General features: G+C 46.1%; 1 protein-coding gene, 1 long non-coding RNA gene, 2 other non-coding genes and 2 pseudogenes across 4 annotated transcripts in view; 1 reads left to right on the forward strand and 5 right to left on the reverse strand.

The window, feature by feature from the left end:
- The window catches only part of LOC143769239 (uncharacterized), a 281786-nt gene that overhangs the window by 136370 nt on the left and 120910 nt on the right, over positions 1-24506 (forward strand). The window lies entirely within an intron of this gene.
- LOC143771220 (U2 spliceosomal RNA) lies at positions 3784-3983 on the reverse strand. Its single transcript, XR_013215036.1, has one exon. It is a non-coding gene; the product is annotated as a U2 spliceosomal RNA (small nuclear RNA).
- On the reverse strand, positions 7506-12156 carry LOC143767021 (uncharacterized). Its single transcript, XM_077255040.1, has 3 exons — positions 11922-12156; positions 10106-10367; positions 7506-9578 (listed from the first exon to the last, which is right to left on the reverse strand). The coding sequence occupies exons 1-3, from the start codon at positions 12154-12156 to the stop codon at positions 8039-8041; spliced, it is 2037 nt and encodes a 678-aa protein (XP_077111155.1). The 3' UTR covers positions 7506-8038.
- On the reverse strand, positions 15795-16002 carry LOC143771350 (U2 spliceosomal RNA; annotated as a pseudogene).
- On the reverse strand, positions 21935-22125 carry LOC143771343 (U2 spliceosomal RNA). Its single transcript, XR_013215089.1, has one exon. It is a non-coding gene; the product is annotated as a U2 spliceosomal RNA (small nuclear RNA).
- Positions 23086-23293, reverse strand: LOC143771348 (U2 spliceosomal RNA; annotated as a pseudogene).

Genomic DNA, 24506 nt, shown 5'->3' on the forward strand with positions numbered 1-24506 from the left:
TTCCACGCTCATCCTCTCCCAGTCGGCCATTTAGACACCCCAACACATCACTCATCATCTGGTCATCAAACCATTTTTCCCCATACAACTCCTTATAAAACAGCACAACCTCATCCATCACATCTTTACCACTTACACACACGCCTTCACCATTCACCACCTCATTCATATCCATTTTCTTACCAAACACTTTTTTAAAAAAGAACCTTGTACATTTCTCATTTTTCTCCAAATGCTCAATCTTAGAACGGAAAATAATTTCTTTACCTTTTGCCTCAATAAATTTCTTAATTTCATCTTTCACCTGACACATCAAATCATCCACATCCACTCCAATTGTCCTCAACTTTCGTAACCACTCCAATCTGACACTTAGCTCATTAAATTTTGCCCGATTCATAGCAGCTTTTCTCCTACCCCATTTTTTAAAGAAAATACCAATCTCACACTTCAACCAATCCCACCACTCAAGCACATTCATAAAATCACTTTTTTTATTCCTCCATCTTACATACATCCTTTTAAAATCACGCATAATTCTTTCATCTTCCAACAAACGCACATTAAGCTTCCACACACCTCCACCATACACAAAATCACACTTACCTTCCAACCGTGCTCTCAAATACATATGATCTGAAAAAGGGACATCTTCCTGCTGGAAATCCCTACAAACAATATTTGGAGAGAAAAAAATACGGTCTATTCTAGACTCTATACCTCCCCTGTCAGCCTTATAGGTCGCAGGAGGAGGTTTACCAAGGATAACCTCCGCAGCATCCTGAAAAGAAAAATCTGATACAAGACTCTTAAGTCTTTTACCTGTGACGTCTATCTTATCCCCCTCCGTCACACAATTAAAATCTCCAACAAAAATTACTGGTATTTTCCCAGATAAAAAAACACACAATTTCTCAAAAATCTCCAACCTCTCCCCCTTATCTACCGGTGCGTACATGTTAACCACCCTCACCCTCCAACCCCTACAATTAAGCTCACATACTACACACCTTCCTGCCTCCACCACCGTGTAACTCTCTACCTTAACCCCTCTACCATTCACCAAAACCCCCACCCCAGAATTTTTATTACATACAGACCCAGACCACACACTCTGACCCAAAGGCCAAACGTTGTCATTTAAGGGATCAGAAATCCCACATTCCTGAATGCAGTACACATCCGCATTCAGGTTACTCAGGTAGTCCAATATTGCCACTCTCCTGGGTAGAGACTTAATCTGCCTCACATTTAGTGACAATATGCTGAGAGTATGTATAGACACCATTTGTCAATTTGGGGACCCAAAGTGCGACAACATAACCACCTATGCATTATCCTAACCCTTCTGGAGGGAGGACGTTTGACGTGCAGAAGTCGAGGATCGCACCTTCCCCTAAAAAAGAGTCACCTTGGGGGCCAGATGCTGTAGGATACACCCGAGCCGGACTTATACTGCAGTCACTCAAGGGAGAAAAGGATGACTCCACTCTTTTCTTCTTCTTGACAGAAGAACCTTCCTCCTCATCAGAGCTAGTATCCTTCCGTTGAAAGCCAAAATCCCCCTGACCTTCCTCCATCTCAGGGTCTGACACTTCCGCACTCCAATCCAGATTTGGTGTTTTTGACAAGTTTATCTCCTCTTCCCCCTGCAATGTGGCCGCCATGCCAACCTCCGGGTCCTCCCCCAGGGATACCTCCATACCTCCTTCCCCAGTTACAGTCTCAGTATCGCTGTCATCTGAGGCAACAGAGACAGCCTGCTGTACTGGAGGCTCAGGTGCCAACTCCATATTGCCTCTTTCATTAACGCGAACCCTCTCAGGGAAACACTCCTGTGCCTCCTCCTCATCCAGGAAAGCCGCGGTGGACAGCGGTGCAGACGATGGCATACCTGCTGGAGCCGGAGACCTATGTGCACTCCTCCTCCCTGCTGCAGCTGCATAGGAACCTGGGCGTGACTTGCAGTCTCTGAAAGAGTGCCCCTTCTCTCCACAGAGGTTACAGACAATGGTGTTTTTACAATCAGAGGAGACATGGCCCTCCTCATTGCATTTCCTGCAGATAGTGTCTATGTTGCAAGCTTCTTGTGTATGCCCGTACCTCCTGCAATGCCGGCAAAACATAGGTGCATTAGGGAAAAAGAGATAACCTCTCTCCCGACCAATTGTAAAATTCAAAGGAGGATAGTGGATACCCCCTGGCTCATCCGGGCTTTCACGAAACGTGACCATTAGTCGGTATTTCCCCGACCATAAATCCTCTTCATTCATAACTTTAACAGCAGCTTTACAGATGGAACAATGCCTTCTTAAAAAGGCGTAAATCAACTCCAGCTGTACATGTGGGTTGTACATGAAAATTGTCAGAGGTATCTCCTTAGCACCATACAAAATGACAAAAGACAGCCCATCCAGGTATGGATGCTCCAGGTTCCTTTTCAGGGACTCGTACAAATTATTACATGCAGCCATCGAAATCAAAACAAGGTTATACTTGCGCTTAAACTGCTGCAGGCACAGAATCTCCTCTTTCCTCACACCGAGAACTTCAAACAGGACCTTCCACACCACAAAGCTGAGATTGACGATTTCTTCTTTTCCTTCCTCCACATCGATCTGGATTCCGAATTTCACACGAGCCTCTCCGGGCCCTGCGTAACGAAGACGTCCCATGATCGCTAGTCGTGTCCTCTGGTCAACTCCCTAAAGCAGCATGTGGCTTAAGCCGTAAAACGGCGATGCCACAAGGCCAAGAGTCAACGCTCAGACAGCCATCCGGTAAGACCCACTACAGATCTTAGCCAAAAGGCCGAGAAGCGATACTGAACCCGCTGTGCCCCGTGGGCCGCACCAAGGCCCACCACCAATACCCATTGTGGAGACAGAGCAAAAGATTGCCGCCGCAGGGAGGACATTTTCAGAAACTCTGGAGGCCTTCTCAATGACAGTTCTGCTGTCAATGACAGTTCTGCTGTGTATGTGTGTCTGTGTGTGAGAGACGGAGAGTGTGTGTGTCTGTCTGTCTGTCTGTCTGTGTGTGAGTGTTTGTTCAAGCTGTGCAAGACGCGTTTTGAATCTGCATAACTCCGCCTACTTTGACCACACCCTCCAGCCAGCCCCATTGTGACAGCACATGAATGTTCCGTGCTAAGATTCTATCATCTACTGCGGGCAGCGCACCTGGTTGGTGAAAAGCATTAGAATGCTCACACACACACACACAGGTGTAGATGGACAAGACAAGCCTATTCAAGATCAGCACAGGCACCATTTTTACTTATTTTTTTCTTTTAAAAATGCATATAATACAACGCATTGAAAAGCCGGTGGTCCACAAGAGGGAGACAATGTTTCAAAAAAGAATTCCTGCGGTCAGAAATGCAGTATGTATGGCAGAACTACTCATTGGATACTTCAATTTAAATAGCAAGTGCTGACAGACAGCAGGGGCCTAGTTTAGTAGCCGACACAGTATATTTGCAACACTGTAAGAAAGGCCTAAATCTTAACACACCTGTTGCAGCAACCAGTAAAGACAAATTGATTGATTGATTGATTGATTGATTGCATATTGAATGCAATGCAATGTTTGACAGACATAGGTGAAAGCAAGGCCAGGCAAGGCGCAGAAAATGTTGCAATTGGCCAGGAGAAATCAAACAAAATGCTACACTTGGCCTGAGAAAAGTGCTTCTTTGACCCTGAAATCAATTCACATAAAGGGTTAAAAGACAACTCGCGCTGATTTCAATTCAATCTGTTTTTAGAAACTGGATCAGAGAAGGAGTGCACTGGTCCCGGAGATACTGCAATAACGGGTCAATGCGTGGAGTGGACAGAGCAAGCTCTTCTTCCATCTCCCTGTTCCAAAAATCCATTTAATATATGGTCCCCAAATAGGGGACGTATCAGATATTAAACTGATAAGAACAGATTTTTGATTTAATATACTCTTTTATTCTCATTCATTCCAAAAAAAATAAGTTAACAATCGTGTACTTTGCCGCAGCCCAGTACACACATAATTCTACATCGTTTGTACAAAGCATAAGAATACGACGCACTACCTATACATCAAACTCCTATGCTACACCAAAACACTCAAGCTGAAAGAAAAAGCATGTTAAACAAAACAAAACAGTACGACGACCTGTGATAGGGGGAGGGGATTGGAAAGAGGGGTTAGGGAGGGGGGGATCACAGGCCCGAAGCTTTATTGAAAGACAAGATACATAAGGGAAAAGGGGGAAGGAAAAGGGGTTTTAGTCCTTGTCCTCATCCGCGTCCTCCGGACAGTCGACGATGGAATAGTCTCTGAGCAGGCTGTGGATCAGCCTGCGGCAGTCCTGGATGGACATCTTCTCCCTCCTTAAGGTGAGCCGGTTCCTGGCGACCCAAATAGCGTCTTTGAAGCAGTTCATAAGGCGCCAAGCCTCCTGGATGGCTCCGACGGTATGAACCCCAGGGAAAAGTCCGTAAAGCACAGAATGGTGCGATAGGCTTGCTCTGGGGACAGAGTTCCTCAAGTCGTCCTCTAGGGCAGTCAGCAGGCGCTGTGCAAACCGGCACTCCCAAAAAATGTGCAAGGATGTTTCTTCCACGAAGGGGCACCTTGGGCAGTACCGGGTGTTACACAGTTTCCGGGCATGCATGAACGACCGGACGGGCAGCCCGCCCTGAATCGCCATCCACGACAAGTCCTTGTGCCCGTTGGTCAGCCTGTCGGACGACACATTAGTCCATACAGTCTCCAGTGTGTCATGGTGAAGTCCTATGATGTCCTCAACATCATCCTTGGCTCTGATCAGTTTGTGGATAGTTTTGGGCTTCCACAGGTCGGGCTTCAGTCCCTCCAGTTGGTGTTCTCCCACGAACCGAACAACGTCCCCGTAGAACCATGGCGTCGTCCAGTTGTAGGGGTAGGAGCTGTCCCACTTGTCCCAGCCGAGTCGCCTCCAAAGAGGAAGCAGGAAGAAGCGAGACATGGACCTGCCCGCAGAGCCTCTCTTGACTTGCAGAGTCCGGCGAACACAATCACAGACGAAAGAGGACCGCAGGAGGGTGGGGATATCTGGAACGCCCTTTCCACCCTTGCGTGGCTCCTTGTACATGACGGCCCGCCCGACTCTGTCCATCTTGGAACCCCAGACAAAGTGGAACACTGTCCTGGTAATGGCCCTGCACACGGTTACATGGGGGGGCCAGGCCTGGGCTGTGTACTGCAGCACGGGCAGTACTTCATTACGCAGGACAAGAACCTTACCCTCGCAGGTGAGGCGTCTGAGGTTCCAGAGGCCGATCCGCTGGTTAACCTTGGCCAAGCGTTCCTGCCAAGACTTGAGGGCCGCTCCTTCCTTCCCAAACCAGACTCCAAGAAGTTTGATGAAGTCCGGCTGGATGTTGAAGGGGAAAGGGGCGGAGGAGGCCAGTTGCCAATCCCCGAAGATCATGGCTTCCGACTTCCCGCAGTTGACTTTGGCCCCTGAAGCTTGACCGAACATCTCACACGTCTGGACGAGGGCGTCGACTGAGCCACGGTCGGCGCAGAAGACGGTGACATCATCCATGTAGAGCGAGCACTTGACCTCATGTCGTTCCGGACCCGGTGTGGTGATCCCCCTGATCTTTCCATTCTGCCGGATAGCCTCTGCGAAGAGTTCTATAACACAAACAAAAAGAAGAGGTGACAGAGGACAGCCTTGTCTGACCCCAGAGAGGACAGGAAAGGGGTCAGTCTTCCAGCCGTTCACCAGCACCGAGCTGTGGATATCAAAGTACATTAGACGGACATACGCACAAAACCTATCACCCAAACCTAACCGCTGCAGAGCTCTGCCCATGAACCCATGGGAAACCCGATCGAAGGCCTTTTCCTGATCCAAGGAGACCAGGGCCGCGTGTGCGCGGCGGACCTTGATGTACTCGACCGTGTCTCGCACGAGAGCAAGGCTGTCTGCAATGCGACGTCCGGGGATGCCGCAGGTCTGGTCCGGGTGGATGATCCGTCCGATGACCGTCTTCAGTCTTGTCGCCATCGTCTTGGCCAGGATCTTGTAGTCCACGTTGAGCAGAGTGATGGGACGCCAATTCTTCAGGTCGCACCTCTCCCCCTTCCGTTTGTACAGGATCGTGACCATTCCTTCCCTCAATGACGGAGGCATTCTACCCTCCACCACCATCTCCTCGTAAAGTTCCAACAGGTCCGGGCAGATGAGGTCACCCAGCGCTACATAGAGCTCTGCTGGAAGTCCATCACTGCCCGGGGTTCTGCCGGTCCTAAAGGATTTAGCGGCAGCGAGCAATTCGCCCACCGTCAGAGGTTTGTCCATGGTTGCCGTGCCTGCAGGGTCAAGATGGTTAGTGATACCTGACAGGAACTTATCGGCAACATCGGGGTTGGTAGTCTTGTGGGAGTAGAGATCGCTGTAGAAGTCGCTGACGACCCTCATCACGTCCTCTTTCCCCCGTCGTATGTTTCCACTCTCGTCTCGCAGCTCATTCAGGGGCATGTGGCCGGCATGGAGTTTTCTGAAAAAGAACGAGTTACATTTCTCACCCTTCTCCATGTTCTCCACCTTGGAATGGAAGATGATTCGCCTGGATTCCTCCTCAAAGTGCCTTTTCAGGCCCCTCTTGGCCTCGTCCAGCTCCTCCCTCACATCCCAGCCGCAGTGGAGAAGGTCCTGCAGTGACCGCAGCTGTCGCTGCAGTCCTCTGAAGTCCCTCCTCTTCTCACGTGCCTGTTGTTGACTCTTGGCCTGGAAGAAACAGCGAAACTCGAGTTTAACGTATTCCCACCAATCGCAAACCGTTCGGAAGCTACCTTTGCAGGACCTCCACGTTACGTAGGCGGCTCTGAGCTCCTCCACAACTTCAGACTGAGCCAGCAGAGCACAATTCAGCTTCCAGGAGCCTGGGCCAGGTGGGAAACCGTGGCCCAGGACACCCTGTAAGCGAATGGCTCTGTGGTCAGAGAAGAAGCAGGGGACCATAGAGTGCCTACTCTGCCTGACTGCTCGAGAGGTGAATACAAAGTCGATCCTGGAACGAAGTGAGCCATCGGGTCGGCTCCATGAATAGTTCACTGAGCCTCTCCCTATGGAGCCCACCACGTCCTCCAGACGGGCCTCGGTCACCATCTCGATGAGCAGTTTGGACGTGATGTCCAACTTGGCAGACGTGTCAGAACTACGACCGTCTTCCTCGATAGGGCAGTTGAAATCCCCGGCCATCACTAAGGTCCTGGTGGTGGCAAGCTGGAGCCGCAGGGTCTGGAAAACATCCATGCGCTCGTTCTTCAGAGGGGGCGCATACACGTTGATGAACCTAACGGGTTCCCCCCCCCAGTTGCCGTCTACAACAAGAAGCCTGCCGCAGACGAGCTCCTGGAAGGACTCAAGCGTGAAAGCGTTCCCCCTGATAAGGATGGCGACCCCTGCAGACTTGCAGTCACCCCCTCCGGACCAGTAGGAAGGACCATGGGACCACTCCCGGGCCAGATGTTTGAAGGACCTAGAGGAGGGAAGGGAACATTCCTGTAACATATAAACATCACACAACTGAGCTGTAAGAAAAGCGTAAACAGTCTGGCGTCTGAACTTGTCCCTGATGCTCCTAACATTAATGGAAAATAGATTAATATTAGCCATCATTGAAGGGAAAAAGGGAAAAAGTTAGTGCAGGTGATACACCTTAGTTACCACTCTGGTCGGGTGGGTCCTCTTCTATGACTACTGCCGGTGATGGAATCTCCACCAGGCCCTGTTCCTCCATCTGATCGAGCAGCGTGACTTCCATCTCGGCGACCATCCGCTCCTCCTCCTCTGAGTCGGCCACCAGGGTTTCAACCATGTGCTCCATCTCCTCTTGTTCTGGGAGGGTGTCTTCCTCCTCCCCCTTGTACCCGATTATCATCTTTTTGGTGGAGGTTTCAGCGGTGGGGCTGATCTCCACTTTCCTCTTTCTCTGGATTGGACCTGGAGAGACAAGAGGGGGAAAGTTCTCCTCGTAGGAGGTTGAGGCAGCTGGAGAAAATGTTAATTCTGCCTCAACCATGGTCTGGGGGGTAGAGTGGCTGCCGGGGCAGGGGAGAGGACTCCTGCTGAGGAGTAGGGAAAGGAAGTGGAGGTGGAGGCCCTAGTAGGGGTGGTCGGAGTGGGGAGGGATGGGATGGGGGTGGCAGGTGGGGGGATTAGGAGAGGGGTGGCAGTATTCTTACCCTTCTTTGTCTTTTTCTTTTCCTTGGGCTTTGGGGCCGCTGGGACCACCGCTGGGGGCCCGGTCACCGACTCCTTGCCCGCCTTGGATTTGGCCGTCTGGGCCGTGGCCACTGGGGCCTTGGCCGTAGCGACCTTGGCCACCACGGGCTCGGTCGTCGGGAGCGCAGTCTCCCAGATATCGGTCCCCGCAGCCACCGATGCCCAGGATCTCTGTCGCTTGGGGCAGTCTTTGTACATATGATCCGCCAGTCCGCACAAGTTGCAGGACGTCCTCCTCGGACAGTCCTTCGAGCTGTGTCCCGTCACCCGACAAGTCCTACAGGCATCTTCCTTGCAGTCCTTCATCTCGTGCCCATTCTTGCCGCATCTCCTGCAGTTGCGTGGCATGTCCGGGTAGTAGATGAGGCCATAGGAGTTGCCCAAGGAGAATGTCGGGGGTAGGTGCTGAAGTCTGTCCGAGCAAGCCGGGTCCCTGTGAAGCCTAACAGTCACTGACCACTTACCTGTCCAGAAGCTGCAGCCATTCAGGATGTGGGTTGGTTCCCTCACGACTAAACAGAAGCGTCTCAGGAAGGTGCAGATGTCTTTACCTGGGGTATGCGGGTTGCGCATTGAGACGGTGATCCTCCTCTCCTCCCTCTGGATAGGGCAGCTACCTGTGAAGGCAGAGAGAGATGGGTCCGAACCTCCTGCACTTACCATTTCCCAGAATCTCCTGCAGGCATTCACCGTGGCAAAGGTGACGAAGAAGATCCCCGTCAAGAAGGTCTGGACGCAGAGGGTTTCCGACGTCGAGAAGCCTCGTTCCAGCAGCATCTTCCGGCTGAACATGTCCGGGGACATGTCCGGCACCCTCCCATCCACTTCCTTGAGCTTCAGGGCCACCGTCTGCCTCATCCAGGGCTCCAGGGTTGGAGCTTCCCGGCGAGGCTTCTGGGTTCCCTTCTGCTGGCCGGCAGCGGAGGCAGAGTCCTTGGGGGCAGAAGAGGCCTCTGGCTGGGCCCTCGTGGTGGTCCCTTGCTCCAGGTTCTTTCCGGCTTTCTTCCCCGTGCTTGCCATGGTTCCTCCTGCAGGTGTCTCTTGGAGCCGGATCTGGAACTCTTCCCGGAGAGGGTGGAGCAGTGCAGATTCTTCTCCCGTCTTTTCCTGGACAGATTCCCCGAAAGGTCCCTGTCTCGCTGGTTTTCCTTCTTGAAGATTCCTCAGGGCAGCCCGATTCTTCTCCAAGTCTTTTCTTGCAGAGCTTCGTCTTCCAACCGATATCCGATCTCTCCTCCTCCCGATGTCAGCAGGTCTCCGCAGCTCTTCAGTGTCGAGTTCGATCGTTCTCGTCAAGTGCAGATCATAGCTCTGTGTTCTGATAAGAACAGATAAGGTTTCAACAAAATTTTATTTAGTCATAAGACATAGAACAAGAAAATTTGAAACCTTTTGTGCAAAAGAAACATAAAAAATTACAATAATAAAATACAACAACATGAAACAACTTAATATAAAACAGTATTCCACATATAAAAACACCATCTACGATTCGCTTCTTTCTTCCCCACATCTTTAACATCCTTTAAAAAATAAATAAACATTTCACTAAAAGCCAATTTAATACAATCATTAACAGAGATAAAATCACGGTTAAAAAGTAGAATGTTTCTCACTTTCCAGATTGCATTTTTGGCACAGTTTATTATACACCAGCATATTTTGAACTGGTGTGTAGTGGGGCAATTAAAAAGTCCATATAAAACATACTCATAGCTAAAATCTTTAAGACCACATACCCATTTTAAAAGTATCCCAAATCTCCCCCAAAGTTCTTGTGCAAAACAGCAGTTCCAAAAAAGGTGTAAAACAGTCTCATCCTCTCGGCAAGAGTCTCTTGGGCACTTTGCCCGCGCCGCCAGGCCTCTCCTATGCTGGAAGTCTCTGGTTGGGAGGCACTGGCGGGCAGCCATCCATGCAAGGTCTTTGTGAATGTTGGCCAAGAATTTCCCAAAGACGTTCCTCCACACACGCTTGGATCTACTCCATGAGAAGTTGCTCACAGGGGACACTCCTTCTTCTCTTCTCAGATGAACCATCAATTTTCTTCTGTCCAGAAGGAGATCGGCATCCAAGTCCTTTAATTTATGAGTCCTTATCACCTTTTCTAAAACAATAAAATGCTTGGGCGGGCATAATAAAATGGGTGCTGATAAACATGGTCTGAACCATTTTTTAAAAATAAAACCACAAGTATATTTTAAAAACAGACTAAAAGTAGAATTAGTGTTAAAAACTTTAAAACAAAAACAAAAGAAATTTACATACAAATACAGATGCAAGTCAGGGACATCTTTTCCTCCATTTTGTTGTTTTTTATACATCTCCGTTCGCCTCAGCTTTTCCATTTTTGATCCCCAAATGAACATAAAGATACATCGAGTTAGTTTTTTTAGCATCAACTCAGAAGGGGGATATACCATGGCAATATAAAGCATCATTGGCAACAAAACAGATTTAATGATTAAAATTTTTCCCTCAATTGACAAGCTTCTCAAATTCCAGAAGGAGAGTTTTTTCACTATTTTATGTTGTACCTCCTCCCAGCTCACGTGTCCATCATTTTTAGCGTCAAATACAATTCCCAAGATTTTAACATTGTCGTGCTTCAATTTCACTGCTGGTAGGTCATTTGTATCCCAGGAACCCAAAATCAAACATTCAGTTTTATTAAAATTCATTTTAAAACCTGAAGCCTGACTAAAAAAATTGGTGCACATTACCACTCTCCGGAGTGAAGCAGGATCTGTACAGATGGCAGTAACATCATCCATGTAGGCAAATACTTTGACTTGGGCCCCTCCTCCACCCGGAATAGGAACCCCTCGGACCACTTTGTCTCTCCGGATCATACACAGCAGGGGTTCCATAGCACAAATAAAAAGAATTGGGGATAATGGACACCCCTGCTTCACTCCGGATTCCAACGGGATAAAATCTGTTAAAAAGCCATTGACAGAAATTTGAGAAAACACATTATTATATAAAATCATAATACGAGATAAAAACATGTCGGGGATCGCCATTTGTTTTAAAACTTTAAAAAGATACTCATGCGAGACCCTGTCAAACGCCTTTTCAAAGTCCAGCGCCAACAGGGCCAGGCTCTGACTTCTATCCCTAGAGTACCATATTACATCTCTGATCACATTTAAAATCTCAGCAATATTCCTCCCTGGTACTCCACATACTTGTTCGGGTTGTATCAGTTTATTAATAACAGTTTTAAAACGACAAGCAATAATTTTGGCTAAAACTTTATAATCCATGTTGAGGAGGGTGATAGGCCTCCAATTCTTGAGGTCATCACGAGCGCCCTTTTTCTTATAAATTAAGGACACTATCCCCCTCCTCCATGACTTCGGCAGCTCTGAACACATAAAAACCTCTTTAAAAAGTGCTAAAAGATCCTCCTTTAAAACATCCCAAAAAGTCAAATAAAATTCAACAGGTAGACCATCTGCTCCTGGGGCTTTCCCTTTTGAAAAACTTTTAAAAACACTAAAAAGTTCTTCCATGCTGACATCATCTATTAAAAACCCCTGGTCTACAGAACTTAACTTAAAATCTAGGATATTAAGAGCATCTTGTAAAAACACATTATTTACACTTTTTTTACTAAAAAGGTCTCTATAAAAATTAAAAGCCACCTTCTTCATACCTTCCACAGTTGTTTCTCCATCAAGACAGGTGATCGTCTCCTTTTTCTCCATCACTTTTTTAAAAAAGAAACGTGTACACTTCTCACCTTCTTCTAAATGTTTCACTTTGGAATTAAAAATTATTTCTTTACCTTTTTGATCTAGGCACAATTGTATTTCAGTTTTTAGGCTTGCAATATCATCTTCCACCTCTAGTCCTATCTCTTTAAATTTATGGAGAGTTTGCAGTCTCATATTTAAATTTACATAAATCTGCTTTTTCAGCCGCGCCTTCCTCTTTCCAGCCCTGATAAAAAAAAACCTTATTTTATCTTTGATCACTTCCCACCAGGATAGGATTTTAATATATGGAGGCCTTAGCTGTCTCCATTCCTGGTAGGCGTTACAGAAGTCTGACCTCACCTGAGGGTCTTCCAGCAAATGGACTCCCAGGCGCCATAAACCTCTATTTATCCTCAGCTCTCCTTGATACTCTATCTTTAAGCTTAAAATTTTATGATCAGAGAATAAATTAGGCATTAAAACAAATTGTACAGGGCTAAAATCCTCAGATAAAAACATAAAATCGATCCTGGAAGCCACTCCCCGACCGGACCATGTAAATCCTGGGTCCGTCGGCGAAAGCGACCTCCAGGCATCGCATAACTTAAAATCAGTCTGCAAGCTATTTAGTAAAAAACACGACTTATCTATCTTACGGATTGGGTCACCCCCTCCTCGGCGCTCATTCACATTCAGGCAATTAAAATCCCCGGCTATTAAGAGAGGAGATGACCCTACACAGAAAACCGGTAAAATTTCAAACAAACGTATACGCTCCTGTTTATCTGGTGGAGCGTACACATTAATGACACGGAAATTAAAATTATTAAAACACAAATGTACTAGGATAGCTCTGCCGGGTACAATCTCAGTAACAGAGGAGATGATGATGTTATTACCTCGGCAGAGCAGACCCACACCAGCAGACTTGTTCTCGTTTGAGCCCGACCATACAGAGGGCCCTAGTTTCCAGTCCTTTTTTATCTCGTTATACCGGATTCCATGCTGCAGACCACACTCCTGTAAAAAACATATGTCAAAGTCTAATGTTTCAAAAAAATCAAAAAGAGCAGCCCTGCGGACAGGGCTCTTTAGAGATCTCACATTAAGTGAGAGACACCTCATGGATGGCATTTATGTCATGGGGGAGGAGAGCTATCCTCAATGGTTTCCATGTAATCATCAATCACTTCTGGCAGTGAAGGAAGAGAGTCAATGTTCTGGGGATCCGAGGAACCAGGCAGTGGATACCCAGAAGAGTCCGTGTTCAGCCACATGTCTCCGCTGGGAAAACACACATCCGGAGATTCTGGATTGGCCTCCAGAAGAGTATCCCCCCGCAGCTTCTTTCCAGACGGCTCAGACAGCTCACTCGTGCAGTCGTCCTCTGTGATAGCTACATGGCCTCTTACTTCCTGGGGGACCTCCAGATCTGACACGATGACCGTATCCACACCATCACCTGTAGGAGAAAAAACTGTGGTCTGCTGGCTCGAGTCCCTGGGAAAGACTGGGGTCTTCGCCACAGTGCCCCCCACCGCCAACATAGTGGGGGCGCTCTGCTCCAACACACCAGTCTCATTCGAGACCTTCGACACAAGGGTTACCTCCCCAACAGGAGAGTCCCCCTGCTCCAGTCTCTGGGTGGTCCGCCCTCCGCCCTTTTTCCGGGACTTCGACACAGGAGGGCCTCCCTGAGGGCCACCACACTCCTGCTCCGTCCCCACCTTCTCCTCTGCGCCCTTGGCCTTCTCAGCCGCCTCCCCTGCTGTAGGAACAGTGGGACTTGGCTCAGGCCTTACTCCGGTCTCTGGGATATTCAGCACAGCATGGACCGGGACAATAGCTGGTTCCTGCCTTGGCACGGGTCTCTCAGCCGCCTCTGCATACGTACGGACTTTGGTCCTATGTGGGCATCCTCGGAACATATGTCCATCCTCCCCGCATAGGTTACAAGCCTTCTTTTGAGGGCAATCCTTCATTAAGTGTCCGAGTTGGCCACAATTATTGCAGCGGAATGCCCTTCTTTCCACACAATTACCTTGGGTATGCCCCATCTTGCCACAGTTCCTGCAATACATAGGCATACCTGTGTAGAATAAGTAGCCACGGCTCTTCCCAATGGTGATGGTAGAGGGGGGATGCTCTGTTCCTCCAAAGCCCTCAGGATTTTTCTTCAGCCGCACCAGGAATTTCCGTTTGCCACACCAGAAACCAACGGCGTTTTTAACATTCCCTTGAAAGGTTACTTCATCGCAATAGCGACGCAAACAGGTTAAAATGTCCAATACTTCAACAAAAGGATTTGGAAAGAAAACAATCATTTGTACCTCCTCTTGGACGAAAAGCAGGGAGAAGACCAGGCCCTCCAGTTCATCAGCACAGATGTTGTCATTCACCTTTTGGACCAACTGCTGACAACAACCATGGCTCCTAAAGGTAATAGTATAAGTACCTTTCTGCTCATTGTCCTGAAAACAGAAGATGTCCTCTCTGCCGAACTCCAGGATCCCAAGAAGGACGGTGTTGCAAACGTAGCGGATTTCTTTCTCCTTCCTGTATCTCTCCAAGACCTCGATACGGACCGTGTTCCTCATCCGGGGTTCTCCCGATGCAAAGGTAAGTGCAGCCGGCATCCTTCCGAAAAAGAACTCCAGCTGTAAACACACAAAAAAAGGCTAGCGCCCTTTTAAGGCGATCGCAACTCGTTGCTCCGGACTAATCCTCTCTCCCTATAGCAGCAGGGGGGTGAAGCCCCTCCGAAGAGGAGCGATCCCCCCAGGCCGAGAGAGAGGGTACCGAAAGCACCCGACCTGACTACAATCTCTCAGTTAGACTGATTGATCGCAGCCATGAGGCCGAGAAGCGATACTGAACCCGCTGTGCCCCGTGGGCCGCACCAAGGCCCACCACCAATACCCATTGTGGAGACAGAGCAAAAGATTGCCGCCGCAGGGAGGACATTTTCAGAAACTCTGGAGGCCTTCTCAATGACAGTTCTGCTGTCAATGACAGTTCTGCTGTGTATGTGTGTCTGTGTGTGAGAGACGGAGAGTGTGTGTGTCTGTCTGTCTGTCTGTCTGTGTGTGAGTGTTTGTTCAAGCTGTGCAAGACGCGTTTTGAATCTGCATAACTCCGCCTACTTTGACCACACCCTCCAGCCAGCCCCATTGTGACAGCACATGAATGTTCCGTGCTAAGATTCTATCATCTACTGCGGGCAGCGCACCTGGTTGGTGAAAAGCATTAGAATGCTCACACACACACACACAGGTGTAGATGGACAAGACAAGCCTATTCAAGATCAGCACAGGCACCATTTTTACTTATTTTTTTCTTTTAAAAATGCATATAATACAACGCATTGAAAAGCCGGTGGTCCACAAGAGGGAGACAATGTTTCAAAAAAGAATTCCTGCGGTCAGAAATGCAGTATGTATGGCAGAACTACTCATTGGATACTTCAATTTAAATAGCAAGTGCTGACAGACAGCAGGGGCCTAGTTTGGTAGCCGACACAGTATATTTGCAACACTGTAAGAAAGGCCTAAATCTTAACACACCTGTTGCAGCAACCAGTAAAGACAAATTGATTGATTGATTGATTGATTGATTGCATATTGAATGCAATGCAATGTTTGACAGACATAGGTGAAAGCAAGGCCAGGCAAGGCGCAGAAAATGTTGCAATTGGCCAGGAGAAATCAAACAAAATGCTACACTTGGCCTGAGAAAAGTGCTTCTTTGACCCTGAAATCAATTCACATAAAGGGTTAAAAGACAACTCGCGCTGATTTCAATTCAATCTGTTTTTAGAAACTGGATCAGAGAAGGAGTGCACTGGTCCCGGAGATACTGCAATAACGGGTCAATGCGTGGAGTGGACAGAGCAAGCTCTTCTTCCATCTCCCTGTTCCAAAAATCCATTTAATATATGGTCCCCAAATAGGGGACGTATCAGATATTAAACTGATAAGAACAGATTTTTTTTTTTTTTTTTCTCCCTCAGATGGGGAATTTCACGGTCTAGAAAACCATAACCGAAGAAACATACCCAAACAGCTGTGTCAAAATTCAAACACAAAAAGCCGTTCCCATCATCATCGGAAAAATTTTCTTTCTTTTTTTCAAAATACATATTTACACAACAGGAAAAAACAATCAAGAAGTATTAACAAAATATCTCCACTTCTTTACCTTCCAAATGCCCTCAGCATCAAGCTCTCCTCTCTTCTTCACCTCCCACAAATAGCAAACATACAATTTCCCCAAAATCACCTTCACACAATCCTTAACTAAAATAGCTTTTCTCTTGAAAACATACACATTCCTTACATCCCATAACACTTCCTTTATACACGCAAGCATTAACCACAACACTCTTCCTCTCTCCCCATCACACATTCCCAAACCAAACATGAACACCTCAAAAGTTAACAGACTCACACCACCCAATTCTTTACATAAAGGCCCCATTCTTGCAATCACATTCCTAGCATACTTACAATTCCAAAAAACATGTATCACACTCTCACTTCCACCACAACCCTCTCTCGGACACATCTCACTTCTCACCAAACCACGGTTCCTTTGAAATTCTCTAACAGGTAACACTCCATGCAATGACTGCCACACAATCTCACTCTGTCTGTTTGTCATACCATCCATTCGTACCCTCTTCCACACCTCCTGTACATCCGACCCTCTAACCATATTTATTCCACACTCCATCTCTCTACACCCAATCATCCTATACACAGCCTTCTTATTACTCAACAACCTAATATCCACATCACACAGCTCATACTTCACCAAGAATTTATAAACCCACACATACCATACAGGCACTTCAAAAGCCACCGGACACCGCAAATCTCTCTCCCACCACTTTAAACGAAACAAATAAACCCCAAACAAATATCTACACATACATGAATATTTTCCATCCGCCCTAATCATCCTCAACACATACACCACGCTATTTACACCAAAAAACACTTCAAGGTTAGGAAAATTTAAACCACCTTTCTCCAAATGCTTCATCAAAATTTCTCTCTTAGCCCTCTCCATTCTAGAATTCCATAAAAAAACAAACAATACCCTATTTAACCCCCTCAGACACATATGCCCTGGTGGAAAAACCAGAGCGATATACAAAAAAATAGGCAGCACCACACTCTTTATAATCAAAATTTTCCCAAAAAAGGTAAGGTTTCTCAACCTCCAAAAACACAACTTCCTTTCAACTTTCTCTTTCGCATCATCCCAACATTCCTTCCCATCCAGACTCTCAGAAAACTTTACACCCAATACCTTGATAGGCCCTTTTACTTCATTCACACCAACATCCTTACTCAAAGATCCTCCCCCAAAAATCTTACATTCACTCTTCTCCCAATTAACTTTAAAAGCAGACGCACCACAAAAAATAGACACTAACAATTTTACCCGCCCCACTGAACATTCCGAATCACATAATACACACACGTCATCCATATAGCCACTAACCTTCCATTCCCTACCCCCTCCACCCGGCACTTGTACACCCCGAATCACCTTATCCTTTCTCAACATACACAGCAATGGCTCAATAGCACAAATAAAAGCCACAGGGGACAAAGGGCACCCCTGACGCACACCCGAAAAAACAGTCACTCTCCTCCCAACATAACCATTCATCAAAACACAGCTATAAATATCCTTATATAGACTTCTCACTCTCCCAACAAACTCAGCCGGAAAACCCATTTTTAACAACACTCTAAACAAAAAACTATGCGACAACCTATCATACGCTTTTTCAAAATCTAAACTTAACAAAAACACGCCTCTCTTGCGACTCTTACAATCCCACAAACAATCCCTCAACATGCACACACACTCATGTATACGTCTTCCAGGCACCGCACAACACTGTTCATCCCCAATCACACTCCCTATCACATCACGCATTCTATTTGCCATTATTTTTGCATAGATCTTATAATCGCAGTTTAATAACGTTATCGGTCTCCAATTCTTTATATTTCTCAGATCACCTTTCTTTGGTATTAACACAACCATTCCCGCATGCATACTCTCAGCTACCTTCACATTTGCCCACATATATTTACAAACTTCCACAAAATCCTTACCAATCACCTCCCACATCACTCGATAAAACTCTACCGGAAGACCATCTTCCCCCGGCGTTTTATTTAACGCCATACTATTCATCACCTTCCATACCTCATCATCAGTCAACTCACTCATCACACTCCCTTTCTCTACCTCACTCAACTTATTCTCTAGCACACTCAACACTTCATTTTCCAAATTTCCATCCCTCCACTTCACCGCATACAGATCCTCATAAAACTTTGCTACTTCCTCACACATATCCTCCCCACATACTTCCCTCCCATCAGCCCCACACAGCACATTCATACTTTGTTTCTCCCCAAAAACCTTCTTGAAAAAAAAACGTGAGCATTTCTCATCATGCTCCAATCTATCAACCTTAGACCTAAAAACAATACTCCTTCCCCTCTCCATCAAAAATTCATGAATTTCCTTTTTAACCAACAAAATCTCCTCCTCCACCACCACTCCTCCTTCCCTCAATTTATATAAAAAATTTAAACGCGCATTTAAAGCTTCAAATTTTTCTCTCTTAATTGCAGCAACCTTATAACCTAAATCTTTAAAGAAAAATTTGGTCTGTTTTTTGACCCAATCCCACCAATCACACACATCCCGAAAACCACTCTTACCCTTACACCACTCTTTATATTGTCTTGCATACATCTTTCTCACTTCCACATTCTCCAACAAGCTACTATTTAATTTCCATAAGCCCCTACCAAACACCCCATTTACATCTATATCCACTTCACATGACACACACACATGATCTGAAAACAAAACATTCTCCTGCTTATAACTAATAGAAGCCATATTTTTGGAAACAAAACAATAATCCAATCTAGATTGTATTTTTCCACTCTCAGAAAAAAAGGTATTCAACAAAGGATTCACCTTACACAAACGCTGCATATCTCTCAACCCAAAATCACCAACCAAATCTAATAAAACCTTTCCAGACACATCCACATTCGCTTTCCCCACATCACAATTCATATCACCCACAATCACCACAGGCATTCTCCCCGGCACAAAAAACTTAATTTTTTCAAATAAATTTTTCCGCTCATTCTTATCCACCGGTGCATAAACATTAATAACGCAAAATTTAACATTTCTATACACAAAATTTGCTAATATACACCTACCCACCTCAATAACCACATAATCATTCAAAACAACCTCCCGCCCCTTTACCAAAAATCCCACACCATCATTCTTATTACATGCACTCCCCGACCATACAGATGCCCCATAAGGCCATTCATCCCCTTTCACACCATCCACCACCCCACACTCTTGCAAACAAAAAATTGATGCATTTTTCATAGCTAAAAAATCAAAAATTGCAGCCCTTCTGCACCTATTTTTAAATACTCTCACATTTTGAGAGATTATAGTGAAAACCATACTTAAAAAGATCCAAGCACTATACAAAAACAGAAAGCCTTTGACTTAAGTCAAAGCTCTAAAGACAGAGGAAAAAAAACTTATGCATAATTCCAGACAATTTTAAACAGTCCCCCCACCATCGTCCTCCACCATCTGCAGTGAGTGGCTAGTTTCCGACCCACTGGCCTCTCCACTCTCACTCCACCTTGGCTTCTTGACACCTGCTTTCCTCTGAGGTGCCACACCTTCTTTTTCTTCGTCACTTTCCCCACCACCCTCCCTGTGACACTTTTCACTCCCTCCACCATCATCCGACCAAAACTCTTCAATAACCTCCGGGTCTGAGAGATGTTCAGAACTTTCCACAGTTTCCATACATTCCGCAACATCTTCAGCGTCCCGAAGCTGCAACATGTCCGGGCGCTCCCCTCCTACCGCCCCTTCAAAGCCTTTTTCCACTTTCTTCAATTCCCTTCTAAGCTCCTTCTCCAAATTCTTCTTATATCCAGCAGGTGCCAGGAGAACGTCATCAGGAGCCTGAGAGGCAAGATATTCCCTCCTCCTCCTCTCCTCCCTCTCCACTCTGGCAGTCTCACGCTTCATCCGTTCCGCCATCCTCCTCCTTTCCTCCTCCTCCTTCCATTCTTTATCCGATTTCCTGGGCATAGCCCTCGGACAATCCTTGAACATGTGATCTTCGCTACCACACATATCACAGGACTTGGGTCTCGGGCACTCGCCCGCCACATGTCCCTCCCTTCCACAATTGCGGCAACACTGCCCTTTTTTACATGTAGCCTGCACATGGCCAAAGGAAAAGCACTTCCTGCAAAACATGGGCTGCCCTGCATAAGACAGGAAACCCCTATGTCCCGCCACGGAGAAGTTCGCCGGAGGATGCCTGAAGCCTCCCACACTCTCGGGGTCCTTCTTAAGTTTCACACGAAACTTATACTTACAGTTGAAAATCCCCAGACAGTTCACCTGCCTCTCTCCTTTCCGTACATATTCGCAATACCGCGAAAGGAAGCCCTCCAGTAAAGCTGGGTCCGTAAAAGGGTTATACACAGTTACCCACACAGTTTTCTCTTGCAGCCCAAACAAAGGCTCAAACTCTATTCCTTCCAAGAAGGGATCTTTAGAATGACTCCGCAGCCATTCAAACACATCAAGGCAGACATTTTCTTCTACAAAAGTCACATCATAAGTCCCTTGCCTAGGAAACTCATTGACGCTGTAGAAATCCCCTCGCCTTGCCCCAGCTTTACCTTCCAGAAGATCCTGCACGACAAACTTCACGGTATTCCTCTCAGAACTCCTTGCGTCCACTCCAATTCGGATGGTGTTCCTGACGAAATTCATGCTTCCAAATAACTGTCGGTATAAACCACAGATGACGCAAAATCCTTTGCAAAAAGGCCTGGATTCCTCCAGATAACTCGCACCAAATTCAGCTGCAACCAAAATGATCGCAGCCAAAAGGCCGAGAAGCGATACTGAAGCCGCTGTGCCCCGTGGGCCGCACCAAGGCCCACCACCAATACCCATTGTGGAGACAGAGCAAAAGATTGCCGCCGCAGGGAGGACATTTTCAGAAACTCTGGAGGCCTTCTCAATGACAGTTCTGCTGTCAATGACAGTTCTGCTGTGTATGTGTGTCTGTGTGTGAGAGACGGAGAGTGTGTGTGTCTGTCTGTCTGTCTGTCTGTGTGTGAGTGTTTGTTCAAGCTGTGCAAGACGCGTTTTGAATCTGCATAACTCCGCCTACTTTGACCACACCCTCCAGCCAGCCCCATTGTGACAGCACATGAATGTTCCGTGCTAAGATTCTATCATCTACTGCGGGCAGCGCACCTGGTTGGTGAAAAGCATTAGAATGCTCACACACACACACACAGGTGTAGATGGACAAGACAAGCCTATTCAAGATCAGCACAGGCACCATTTTTACTTATTTTTTTCTTTTAAAAATGCATATAATACAACGCATTGAAAAGCCGGTGGTCCACAAGAGGGAGACAATGTTTCAAAAAAGAATTCCTGCGGTCAGAAATGCAGTATGTATGGCAGAACTACTCATTGGATACTTCAATTTAAATAGCAAGTGCTGACAGACAGCAGGGGCCTAGTTTGGTAGCCGACACAGTATATTTGCAACACTGTAAGAAAGGCCTAAATCTTAACACACCTGTTGCAGCAACCAGTAAAGACAAATTGATTGATTGATTGATTGATTGATTGCATATTGAATGCAATGCAATGTTTGACAGACATAGGTGAAAGCAAGGCCAGGCAAGGCGCAGAAAATGTTGCAATTGGCCAGGAGAAATCAAACAAAATGCTACACTTGGCCTGAGAAAAGTGCTTCTTTGACCCTGAAATCAATTCACATAAAGGGTTAAAAGACAACTCGCGCTGATTTCAATTCAATCTGTTTTTAGAAACTGGATCAGAGAAGGAGTGCACTGGTCCCGGAGATACTGCAATAACGGGTCAATGCGTGGAGTGGACAGAGCAAGCTCTTCTTCCATCTCCCTGTTCCAAAAATCCATTTAATATATGGTCCCCAAATAGGGGACGTATCAGATATTAAACTGATAAGAACAGATACTACACTTGATCTTAGCCAAAAGGCCGAGAAGCGATACTGAACCCGCTGTGCCCCGTGGGCCGCACCAAGGCCCACCACCAATACCCATTGTGGAGACAGAGCAAAAGATTGCCGCCGCAGGGAGGACATTTTCAGAAACTCTGGAGGCCTTCTCAATGACAGTTCTGCTGTCAATGACAGTTCTGCTGTGTATGTGTGTCTGTGTGTGAGAGACGGAGAGTGTGTGTGTCTGTCTGTCTGTCTGTCTGTGTGTGAGTGTTTGTTCAAGCTGTGCAAGACGCGTTTTGAATCTGCATAACTCCGCCTACTTTGACCACACCCTCCAGCCAGCCCCATTGTGACAGCACATGAATGTTCCGTGCTAAGATTCTATCATCTACTGCGGGCAGCGCACCTGGTTGGTGAAAAGCATTAGAATGCTCACACACACACACACAGGTGTAGATGGACAAGACAAGCCTATTCAAGATCAGCACAGGCACCATTTTTACTTATTTTTTTCTTTTAAAAATGCATATAATACAACGCATTGAAAAGCCGGTGGTCCACAAGAGGGAGACAATGTTTCAAAAAAGAATTCCTGCGGTCAGAAATGCAGTATGTATGGCAGAACTACTCATTGGATACTTCAATTTAAATAGCAAGTGCTGACAGACAGCAGGGGCCTAGTTTGGTAGCCGACACAGTATATTTGCAACACTGTAAGAAAGGCCTAAATCTTAACACACCTGTTGCAGCAACCAGTAAAGACAAATTGATTGATTGATTGATTGATTGATTGCATATTGAATGCAATGCAATGTTTGACAGACATAGGTGAAAGCAAGGCCAGGCAAGGCGCAGAAAATGTTGCAATTGGCCAGGAGAAATCAAACAAAATGCTACACTTGGCCTGAGAAAAGTGCTTCTTTGACCCTGAAATCAATTCACATAAAGGGTTAAAAGACAACTCGCGCTGATTTCAATTCAATCTGTTTTTAGAAACTGGATCAGAGAAGGAGTGCACTGGTCCCGGAGATACTGCAATAACGGGTCAATGCGTGGAGTGGACAGAGCAAGCTCTTCTTCCATCTCCCTGTTCCAAAAATCCATTTAATATATGGTCCCCAAATAGGGGACGTATCAGATATTAAACTGATAAGAACAGATTTTTTTTTTTTTTTTCCTCCCTCAGATGGGGAATTTCACGGTCTAGAAAACCATAACCGAAGAAACATACCCAAACAGCTGTGTCAAAATTCAAACACAAAAAGCCGTTCCCATCATCATCGGAAAAATTTTCTTTCTTTTTTCAAAATACATATTTACACAACAGGAAAAAACAATCAAGAAGTATTAACAAAATATCTCCACTTCTTTACCTTCCAAATGCCCTCAGCATCAAGCTCTCCTCTCTTCTTCACCTCCCACAAATAACAAACATACAATTTCCCCAAAATCACCTTCACACAATCCTTAACTAAAATAGCTTTTCTCTTGAAAACATACACATTCCTTACATCCCATAACACTTCCTTTATACACGCAAGCATTAACCACAACACTCTTCCTCTCTCCCCATCACACATTCCCAAACCAAACATGAACACCTCAAAAGTTAACAGACTCACACCACCCAATTCTTTACATAAAGGCCCCATTCTTGCAATCACATTCCTAGCATACTTACAATTCCAAAAAACATGTATCACACTCTCACTTCCACCACAACCCTCTCTCGGACACATCTCACTTCTCACCAAACCACGGTTCCTTTGAAATTCTCTAACAGGTAACACTCCATGCAATGACTGCCACACAATCTCACTCTGTCTGTTTGTCATACCATCCATTCGTACCCTCTTCCACACCTCCTGTACATCCGACCCTCTAACCATATTTATTCCACACTCCATCTCTCTACACCCAATCATCCTATACACAGCCTTCTTATTACTCAACAACCTAATATCCACATCACACAGCTCATACTTCACCAAGAATTTATAAACCCACACATACCATACAGGCACTTCAAAAGCCACCGGACACCGCAAATCTCTCTCCCACCACTTTAAACGAAACAAATAAACCCCAAACAAATATCTACACATACATGAATACTTTCCATCCGCCCTAATCATCCTCAACACATACACCACGCTATTTACACCAAAAAACCCTTCAAGGTTAGGAAAATTTAAACCACCTTTCTCCAACTGCTTCATCAAAGTTTCTCTCTTAGCCCTCTCCATTCTAGAATTCCATAAAAAAACAAACAATACCCTATTTAACCCCCTCAGACACATATGCCCTGGTGGAAAAACCAGAGCGATATACAAAAAAATAGGCAGCACCACACTCTTTATAATCAAAATTTTCCCAAAAAAGGTAAGGTTTCTCAACCTCCAAAAACACAACTTCCTTTCAACTTTCT

The sequence above is a fragment of the Ranitomeya variabilis genome, chromosome 4 (genome assembly GCF_051348905.1).
Source record: "Ranitomeya variabilis isolate aRanVar5 chromosome 4, aRanVar5.hap1, whole genome shotgun sequence".
NCBI classification, from domain to species: domain Eukaryota; kingdom Metazoa; phylum Chordata; class Amphibia; order Anura; family Dendrobatidae; genus Ranitomeya; species Ranitomeya variabilis.